At 42.5% G+C, this 11,019-nt stretch overlaps 1 protein-coding gene across 1 annotated transcript; it reads left to right on the forward strand.

Moving 5' to 3' along the window:
• The first annotated feature begins 1,132 nt into the window (after nt 1-1,132).
• Nucleotides 1,133-8,648, forward strand: LOC101766531 (embryogenesis-associated protein EMB8). The gene is made up of 14 exons (XM_004970671.2): nt 1,133-1,646; nt 1,844-1,933; nt 3,654-3,721; nt 3,793-3,875; nt 4,005-4,094; nt 4,366-4,488; nt 5,310-5,387; nt 5,905-5,990; nt 6,518-6,566; nt 6,879-6,935; nt 7,133-7,263; nt 7,339-7,422; nt 7,555-7,621; nt 7,714-8,648. The coding sequence occupies exons 1-14, from the start codon at nt 1,390-1,392 to the stop codon at nt 8,176-8,178; spliced, it is 1,728 nt and encodes a 575-aa protein (XP_004970728.1). The 5' UTR covers nt 1,133-1,389; the 3' UTR covers nt 8,179-8,648.
• The last annotated feature ends 2,371 nt before the right edge of the window (nt 8,649-11,019 follow it).

Genomic DNA, 11,019 nt, shown 5'->3' on the forward strand with positions numbered 1-11,019 from the left:
AGAACATTAAAACAAGGTAGGATGACTTCCCAATTGTGGAGGAAGGAAAAAACCAATCGCCGTTGATGGAAATAGACATGCCGACATCAACCTGCTCCTTGCATCCATCGATCATCTTCAAGCTCACCTTCTAGTAAATCTCATCTTCACCTTCTTCCTCTTCTCCCCTTGCGGCTTGCGGGCAGCGCCCCGAGTGGGTGGAGCGACGGCGCGATGGGCAGAGGGGGCAGGGAGGGGCGCTGGGATCTCGCGAAAAAGGGGTCACGATGGGAAAAAACGGGGCTGGAGTGCCCTTGGCTCCGCTGCCGGCGCCACCTAGGCCGGACCTAGCCCGCTGTGGCTGCACCTCCTCCTATGCTCGTGGCCTCTTGGCAGCCTCGCCTCTACCTCTGGGGCCTGCCGATGGAGATTAAGGCAAAAGCGGATGCCGATGGAGGCGGTCTTGTGGGAATGGCTGGCGTGAGGTGAGGTGGCGGCGAGTGATGGAGCAGAGGCGGGGAGCGAATTAGGAAAAGAAAGAGGGAGGGAGCTAGTGGTGGGGGCGGATGAAAAAAAACGGGGTAGGAGGTGGCTTGGAGTAGATGGCGCAGAGGGTGGGATGCCAATGGGAGCTGGAAAGCGTTGAAGGGACAGCCAGGGGGAGTAATGCGGACGGATAGTAAAAAACGTGTCCTTTTTATTTTTTTAAGTAGAGAAGAGATATATCTAGGTATGTTGAAATATTGCCGTATGTCATTTTTATTATATAAGATGTTTGAGGGAAGAAAAACGTGGTGCGGATGCGTGTCAAGTTTTGGATGGAGTACAAGACCACAAAATCCACTATCCCGAGATCCGACGCCAAATCCATCATTGACTTGGAATTCTTGACGTACCGCAAAACGACATTACAATTTGGAAGCTCACGTGGACGTTACTCAACCGTTCCTCTTGGCCCCGCACCAACAGATGTGAACGCCGACCCCCTGCAAAGTGGGCCCAAGCGTTGGATCTCCTCGCAGCTGGCGTGAGGCCCGAGTGCCCGACGCGTCGTCTCCCACCAAATCCTTGGCGTTACCCCGAGTCCCCGACATCCATGGCCCACCGCGTCACTTACGCGAAGGTCACTTCAAACGACAAGGGCGTAACAGTCCAGGGACCCCCGGGCGCTCTTTGCCTCTCCGCTCGTCCACCGTGTGAATCGCGTGCTCCGCCGATCCTCGGAATAGCCGCTCGGACCGCTCCATAAACTCCCACCGCACCGGCCGCCTCGGCGCGGCGGCGACGAGGACTTGAAGAGCACGCGACGGGGACCAGTGCGTGCCCCACAGGCCCACACTGAGCGGATCGTTGCTCCCAAATCGCAGACCCCAAGGAAGGCGAGGCATCGCTTCCCCGGCGCGGCGCAGGATGTCGGGCTCGGAGGCCGTCGCCGGGGGCGAGTCGGCCGGCGAGCTGCTGCTCCGCGCGGCGGCGATGGTGCCCGCGGAGCGCTACGCGCTCGCCGCCGCCGCCGTCGTCTCGGTCTTCCTGTACCGCTTCCTCGAGCTCCACGTCATCGGCGACATCCTCCGCGGCTGTCGGGGCGGCCGCGTCGAGCTCACCTTCCACCCGGCCTCGGAGATCTACCACCACGTCGCGTCCAAGTGCCGCTCCCTCCACGGCAGGTATGGCCGTGGGCTCTCTCGGTCTGGTAATGTAATTTAGCGGCAGTACTAGCATTGGGCGCGTTTGGTCAGTTGTGATGGAATTTGCGAGCTGGGATTCTGGAACCATGAGATGCATTATTTGCATTATAATATGATGCCAGTTTAAGTTTGGAGTGATGATGGATTTGCGGTATAATTTTTAATTTACTATGCAGGTACCTTGCGACACCATGGCTGGCGAGCCCGCATTTGCAGACATTATTCCTGGGCATCTCTGGGAGGCCTCCATCATTCACGTACAAGAGGTTAGATTCAGTACAAGGGAGTTACATTACTGCAGTCCTCTAGATTTCCTTATCCCGTCTAGCCATTAAGACGCCCCTTTGTAAAATTGAGTACAGTGGACACTGTCAAGAGTTTATTCTGCTCCGTTATACATCTTTTTTTCTTCTCAAACACGTAGGAGAGCTGCATATCATTATATTAAAGAAGAAGGGGTACAGAGCCCCTAGCACCCACCCACCCACACACCCTGAAGATTCTTAAGTTACACTCACACCTTTTTCTCTATAGTAACGACCTAGACAATAGGGGATGGGGCTGTCATGAGGCAAATCCCTTGCACCCCAGCTATGGCCCAAAGTTGGGCCTCCTCTTCGGCAAGCAGTAAGCAGCTTGCCATGTTTGGTATGGCGTCGTAAAAAACACAATGGTTTCTACGCTTCCAATGAGTCCAGGCCCCAAGAATAATGAGAGAATTGACCTCTTGTTGTAGTTGGCTGTTGGCAGCTTCACTGATTCTGTACCACCAGTCCTCAAATGATGCACCTTACATTGAATGCGGCAGTGTTTGCAAACCATAACGTTGCAGGGGAGGAAACCAAAATTGTCTAGCAAATACGCAGTTAGTAAGTAGGTGATCAATTGTCTCCTCGGTCTGGTCACAATGTGGACAACGTACCGGATGAGGTAATCCTCGTTTTGCAAGATGATCCTCAGTCCAGCAGCGCTTATGTACTACAATCCACGTAAAAAACCCATTGTCTAGGTGCCCAAGACTTCCATATGTGCTCCCATGATCGGAGTTGAATGGATCCTTGGAAGAACCCCTAATAACCTGATTTGGCTGAGAAAAGTCCTGATGCTGAAAGGTGCCAACGATGTGAGCTCTCCACACCGGGCTGTAGTCCAATATCTAAGAGGAGGTCCCAAAGATTCAAAAATTCAGTGAGGATCCCTACCAAGATTACCCCTTGGATATCCGGAATCTAGCTCTGATCGGTTAGGGCCTGCAGTACAGTGCGCTCGTTAGCTTTTCTGGTAGGGACAGCAGCAAACAGTAGAGGTGCAATATCTTCAAGTCGCTGCCCATGTAACCATCTGTCCTTCCAAAATAAAATGTTTGCTCCATCCCCAACTGTAGTCTCTACTGCCATTGAAAAGAAAGATCGAGCACAATCATGGATCTTAATTTGAAATCCGGCCAAAGGAACAACTGAGTCTTTTGAAGCTATAACCATCTCATCTTCAGAGACCACCCAAGTATTTTAGGATCAGAAATTCCCAACCCTAGTTCATGGGGCCGTTGTACCTTTGGCCAAGCAATTAGGCAATGACCTTATCAGTTATCACATTAGTAGGAATCTGGGCATTCTTGCTAGCCTTTTTATAGTTCCGTGGATGAATTCCTGGACATGTCAAGATTGTTTGGCCACTCCATTGGTTATCAGAGAAACTCATCGTTTGATACTTCAATATGAATTTTGCATGAAAGGGAAAGAAAAAGAAAGTGAGAAAGCTGAGTAGCAAGAGATTGCATTTATTTTGTTGAAACTAATTCTTTGCTTCCCGACAAGGAACACAATACAATTCCTACTAATGTATTTATTGTTACAAATGATTTTCTCTAGATTAAGCCCCTTAACTAATTTCTTCAGGATCTGTGCTTTTTTTAGTGGAGTGAACCGAAACACTTTTCTTGCTTTCTCAGTTGACAGTGCACTGATTACAATATCTGCACTGTAGACAGTTGTACACAGTTCGCGATGGTGGAACCATTGCTTTGGATTGGCTTCTGGTCTCTGATCTGGAAGGTAGAGGATCACAGATTGTGTGTAATCTATGTCATACATGGTGTGATCTGACCTTTTTGGTTGTGTTGCAGATGGAGATGGTTTCATTTCTGAAAATTCTTCAACACCCCTTGTAGTTGTGGTTCCTGGATTAACTAGTGATTCTGCTGCTGCTGTAAGTTGCTAACTTATTTTTAATGTTGACATATTTCATTTTTCATATTTGAAGAACTCTTGATTTTTCTGTTGCATAACATATTACTATCTTTGCTGGTCATTCTAAAGATGTAGTGACTTCTTGCAGTATGTAAAACACTTGGTTTATTCTATAGCAAGCAAAGGATGGAATGTTGTTGTAAGCAACCACCGAGGTCTTGGTGGTGTGTCCATTACTGTAAGTTATCTAACTGAATCACCAAGTATTTCAATTTCATCTAAATTTTGTTAAACCTTTCTGATCTTATTTGAGTCCAGCTTGTAATGTGCAATGTTTTTACAAGATCTGTGGCTCTTATGTTAACTGTATATATGATTGCCACCAAATGGTGGCGTGCAATGATGGAAGTTCATGTTGTCTGTTTAAACTGCAACCTGTTTTAGAGGCAGCAAATGATTTATTCAGTAACCATCACCACTGAAATTGTGATATTTATTTCCTACGGCAGTCAGATTGCTTCTACAATGGCGGTTGGACTGAAGATGTCCGAGAGGTTATTAAATACCTCCACCACAGATATCCGAAGACCCCACTGTTCTGCGTCGGTACAAGCATAGGTGCCAATATTGTGGTATGCAACTTTCACCTTGGCCTAACCTTAATTTTTGCCACTTTGCATGTTTAATTATTTCGTATTATGATGTACACTATTTCCTGCTACCTACTACTGAAAACTGCTAGCTGCAGTTTTTTCTGTACCGGTAGCTAACATTGCACAAGTGTTGCCTCATTTATGGATGGTAGTAGCTTCTCGCCCAAAAGAGTCATATAGATGTACAAACTTAATGTTTAAGTTTGACTCAGATTTTTAATCGTGACTTGTCTTGTAACTAGGCCAAGAATCAGCATGATCTGACTTATTTTTACAAGAAACTGGTTGACACAGTTCATTCTTTAGTCGTTCTTTGCATATGTTATATAATTTTTCTAAGAGAAGTACTGAATGAGGTTAGAATCATTCAGGATTTTATCCACTATTTCTGCAATTTTACCATGCTTCAGTGCAGCAGTGGGTTTACTGAAATTTGGCGGGTGTTCATGAAACCTTTTACCCCGATCCCATTAATCCACCCACTTATTCTTCCCCTTTACTGTCTTTGAGCTCACTGTTTCATCCACATGGGTAATTTTGGTTGGGTTTTGGTGAGTTCCTGATACTTCATTCGCACCCAACATTGGTGGTCACTCATCTGGCAATCATGGTCAGATTTGTCATTAGTCTTGTATTTTCTATTTGTTGTATGTTGTGAATCCCATGTTGCTCGTGATCACTATTCCAATCTTTCCCCTATCCAAACTGTTATGATCCTAAAAGGAAGAATTGCAAAAGTGCATCAATTGATTTCAGAACATAATACAGACAATGCATATTTATTCCACATCTTTGTACAGGTCAAGTATCTTGGAGAAGAAGGTGAAAATACTCCCGTGGCTGGAGCAGCAGCTATTTGTTCTCCATGGGATCTGTTGGTTAGTTGCTGGATCTAATTCACTGGGAAGACGTGAATGCTTACTATGTAGAAATTTTTATTAAGTTTTGCCTCAAGAATTCAAGTCACTTTTGCACCTCTCCAAGCACGGAAGTGCCTAGGTGACTTGAGTCCTGTTTGGTTTCTTTTTTCCGATCTTTCCTAGCCTTGCTAGTGATTAATGTTTGCTTTGCTGGGAAGAATGGTACATTTGGCTCTCAGTGCTCAAGAAAGGGGGGCAAGGGAACCAAATATACATCCTCGCTGCTAGCCTTGCTGGCCATGTTAGACAAGGGAATGTGTCTTGCATGGGGAAACGTATTTATGCTATACTAGTTCTGGATATATTTCCTGTAAAAAAAATATTCTCCATAGGTTAACCAATTGTTAACCTCATCTTTATTACTGGCAAGGATTCTCTGTAACAAAGTTCATCAGTGGTTTCTTTAGCACAGTACCAAATCACCAAACTGGTCATTAACCTCACTGCGTTTTGTTGGTTCACTTCTTTTTTGTAGATAGGTGACAGATTTATTTCCCGTAAGCTTGTGCAGCGTATTTATGACAAAGCACTTGCAATTGGTCTGAAGGGCTATGCAAAACTGTAAGCTTCTATTCCTCACAAAGCTGTATACACCCTACACATTCTCTGTTGCTTCTCTTAAATTAAGTCGCTCTTTTAAATAATTTAATTTCTCTTTTGAGAATAGCAGATACAAATGTTTGAAAAGCTTGTATTGTAGTGTTTGCTAACGATGTACAAGTGACTGATTTCTAGAGCGATTTACAAGTGAAAGCGCTAGTATTTCCATGATCAAACATTTCTTCAGTATTCATGGATGCTTAGACTATTCAAGTGTAGTGATTCTAATACCTGTCTGGAGCTTGAATTTGGACATAAGAGTGTTCTATGCTTTCTGCTAGTTGGTTGCATGAATTACTTGTGTCCATTCTTTGCTTGCTGATCTGCTTTCACTATGGTTAAAAATTGTTGCGTAGCAGTCCAAAGGTATCATGACCATGTAACTGAGTTCTATCTTGTAGGAATAGAAATTCCAATTAAATGCACAACATCTTGGATGTCATTGATCACTATTCACTATTGAGAAAGCTTACCTTTGCCTTTTGCAGACATCAACCTGTCTTGGCCCGACTTGCAAACTGGGAAGGTATTAAAAAGGTTTGACTCCCTCTTCTGCAATGTATATTAGTACCGAACTTAGTATGTTTATGTAGTATTTACAGGATTTTTAAAATTAGTTTCAAACTATTTGTCCCTTTTCAAGATAGATCAGTACCCTGCACTCTTAGTTTTTGTAGCTTTCTAGTTTGTGTTATTAAAAAGGATAATCTTCAAGCTGCTAACTGTTTGACTAATTAGATATCTTTTGAATTCCTAGTTTCACAGAAATTTTATCTTTGTATTAACGGGCTCTTCCTGACTTCATATGATATCCCACTGCTTATTTTTCTTTTCTCGTTAACACGGCAGTCACGATCTATCCGGGAATTCGACCACCATGCTACTTGTGTTGTTTCAAGATATGAGGTAGCCTCCATTGCACCAATGCCTGCTTTTACTGATTCTACTGTCAATCATATTGCAATACATGTTTCACTTTTTCTGTGGCTTTTATGGCATTGATTTATAGCTGTTATAAATTGATAATATTCCAAGTGCTGCTGTAGCGGCTAATGCTGTCAAATAGTGTGAATGTCTGATAATTTGTAGTGATTCTTTTACAGACGGTGGATACCTACTACCGCCGGTGCAGCAGTGCTAGTTACGTTGGAAATGTGTCAGTTCCCTTGCTTTGTATCAACGCTTTGGATGATCCCCTTTGCACAAGGGAGGCTATACCTTGGGATGAATGCAGGTGATTTTTTCTTTTGAAACTCCTGGTTCCTGAACAGTTCTGTTTATGTATGACAAGGATCTTTATTTGATTTAGGGCCAATAAGAACATTGTTTTGGCAACTACTCCGAATGGTGGTCATCTTGCATTCTTTCAAGGATTAACTGCTAGAAGATTATGGTATGATGTCTGCATAAATCTGACAGTTCTATTGTGTCTACATTATTGAGGATTATGTTGTTTTGTATTATAGCATATAGATCCGCTATTGCTATATATTCTGAATTTGGTGCCATCTAATATATTTTGTAGGTGGGTTGGAGCTGCTTCTGAGTTCCTCTTTGCTCTTCATGACAGCTCCTACATGCATTGGCAGAAGGTTTGGGCGAAACTAACTCATCAATGTAATCTGCCATCTTAGATGTTTAACTTTTTTTGTATGCTGATATTTCTTCTCATAATTAAATGCAGGCAAATGATCATGTTTTGCACTCTTCTTTGGAATCATCCATTGATAAAAGTCCATATGTTAATATCATGGAAGATGGAATGGTAGCTCCAGTAACAAAAGATGGCCCTGGCAATAATGATGGCTCACCTTCTAAACATGAGGTTGATGGAGTACAGTTAAGTAACGGGGTGGGTGGCAGACAACAGTTAGAAGTATCTGGCGAGAAACATGATGAACACGCCAATGGAACAGGGAATGATAGCACTGCAGGTTCTGCAAATCGGCAAGGTGAAGACGTCTACAATAACAAGCTCCATGAGATAATTGCTCCCGTCAAGAGATCCATAAACCAGCTGACACGATACCAAGGGAGGTCCGTCTGGTTGCTTGCCTATATTGCGTTTGTAACATCATGGCCGCTCCTTGGCTCCCTAGCTTTTATCACCTTCCGGAAAAAGTTCAGGAATCTGTTGCGAGCTAAATGATAAGTAAACCCTACTTGTATTTATTTTGACTGCGTCATGCAAAACCTTAGGACCTGAAGGCCTGTACAGCCACTTGATTTCTTCAGTTACCCACAGAACTTGTATAAAATTGCACCACCCACCTATATGTACAGGATATAAGCAGTCATGCTCGCGGTACATGTACAGATCCAAATAATTTCGCTGCATCACGAAGAAAAGCTTGTATTCATTTGCTCACCGGAAGTTGGTGTAAGAAAGATGTAGATGGTGGCCATGTTTTATCCAAGTTTAAATAGATTTTTATCCAAGATGAGAAAATTGTGGTGCATGGATGGCAAAATCGTCGACCATTTGAAATGAAAAGATGTTGGGACATGTTTGGTGTGCGGTGCTGCATGGAAGAACTGAGACTATATTTTCATATGGAGACGGCATTACGGTTGGTACCTAGAAGGGAGTTTGCATAAATGAAAAGGACCATTTTATTACCCTTCTCTTTATCCACTTAACCCCTAAGCAAAATTTAGGTTTGATTTTGCTCCCTGTACTATTTGGATTGGTCCATTCTATCTCTAATGAGGTTTTCCCTTTTTTTTCTCCGTGTATAAATTAGGTTTGAATTTTATGAGTGGATAGATGACATGATGCCTTATGTTAAAAAAATACACTAAGAATTTTTCTTGGTTAAGGTTAGGAACATTTGATACAAAATTTTTTTGAGGGTAAACATTTGATACAAAGTTGATCTTAGAGATATAAATCTATATGGAAAGATCGTGAAAAATTTCTTGCAACATTTGAAATTAAAACTCCATTTGTACGTGGAAAAATAAAAAAAATAAAAAAGAGAAATATCATTAGGGGTTAGGGGTAGATTGGACAAATAATCTAGGAGAGTAAATTTTGCTCATGAGATTAGGCGGGCAAAGTTTATTGATGAGAGGACTAAATATATTTTTTTTCCTTGAATAAATGATCAGGAGTTTTGTTTTGAAAATTAAAATATTTAATTATGTTGGGGTGCTACGGGTTTTGGATCCAGTTGATTGGCCATCACATCCTCTCCCATCCACCAACCAGATCAACTCCTTTATCTCTTAGCTCTCGCGCCATCACCCAAAACATAGCCCAAAACTGTAGCGGAAATACATTTGTTGGGTGAAGAAATGGTTTGTCGCCTGGTAAGGGATCGTGATTCAGCTCCAACTTCGTTCCCCCAGCCTTATCTAATTAAATAGTCAGTATTATCTTTATCCAATCCTTTAATAATTACGAAAGAAAAATTAGGAATTTAAATGTGCATGCATCTTGCAAAGGTAAAATACATCTTTTTTTTTATCCGAATCACACAGTACATACGCAGCCGCTCACATACACGTACCCACACTCACCCCTACGAACACATGCACGCAACCCTATTCCTATGAGCACCTTTGAAAGATTGAGCTAGCAAATCCTCAAGATTGACGAAGTCACCACTGACGCCTCGCTATCGATGTATCATTGAAAGAATAGTGCCGGTTAAATCCTGAAATAAATCCAGCCGCTCACATACACGTACGCACACTCACCCCTATGAACACATGCACGCAACCTTATTTGTATGAGCACCTCTGGAAGATTGAGCTAGCAAATCCTCGAGATTGACGAAGTCACCACTGGCGCCTCGCTGTCGATGTATCACTGAAGGAATAGCGCTGGTTAAATCCTAGAATAAATCCAGAAAAATACTTGCACCAGTGTCGAGTCGAGGACGCGGACCCTGGTGGGCTACGCTCAGTTTGCAAGGTAAAATACATCTTGAAAAAGAAAAAAAATCTGACAATTAAATGCGCCTGCACCTAGTATAAGAAATATTTTGGCAATTAGTTGATCCAAAAATTACAAATAGGATAAATTTTGAACTATAAAGAGCACTCTTTGCGGAGGGAGGAAGTACATGGCATGTGGCGTGGCCATCTGTCTCGTATCCATCACCATCACCATCACATGAGATATGTCTCTACCTACACCATCCAATCGCTACATCCTTCACCCTTCAAGTCTGATGGGCTCGGAGAGGGGGTGTGGGGGATAATATTTAGGCGATGACATTGGGTCCTAATGAATTTCTATTTTTTTTATTGGATGCCATATAGTGATATGAATGGCGTAGGAAACATCAACGTTGATTAGAGGTTTTGAACCTTGAATGAACTACTTGCCAATAAGTATAGAGGTGCAGACTGCAAATTAATAGTTTGGAAACCTAGTTGATACCCTATGAACATGTTTAGAGACCAAATATGGCACTTTACAGTTTGTTTTATTTTTGCTCACATTGTATTTATCAACTACAACAATGCAAAATTCATTGGGCGCGCGCTACATCATGTGGATGGACAGGGCTTGAGTATAAATACTATATTTTAGCTCACATTGTATTTATCAACAAACGGTATTCTTATTAATGTTTTTATTAATGAAACATGTGCCCAGACACGTTCTCGACAAAAGCCGCATATAAAATGACATGCAATAAGTTGTGGGTGGTTATTTGTTAGGTTAATGACACTAAAGTATGTGGAACGAACAAGTCCTATATTCTCCCTTCTAGCGATATGTGTGTTTTCCTTTTTTTTTTTTGGTTTTGGACTCACTTTATTTGTCACCACACACAACAATTCGTGGATGGTGATTTTTTTTTTGTTGTCGTGGGATGGTAAGTAAAAAAATTATCTAGCCATGTCAACACACCATTTTTTAAGAATGGAAAATACTCTATATATGATAAGTTTTGTTATATGACAAGTATTTCTTAAAAGTAAGGGAAACATGTGTACACTGACGATTTTTGACCTATATGTAAATGCAGCACAC

The sequence above is a fragment of the Setaria italica genome, chromosome V, assembly GCF_000263155.2.
Source record: "Setaria italica strain Yugu1 chromosome V, Setaria_italica_v2.0, whole genome shotgun sequence".
NCBI lineage: Eukaryota > Viridiplantae > Streptophyta > Magnoliopsida > Poales > Poaceae > Setaria > Setaria italica.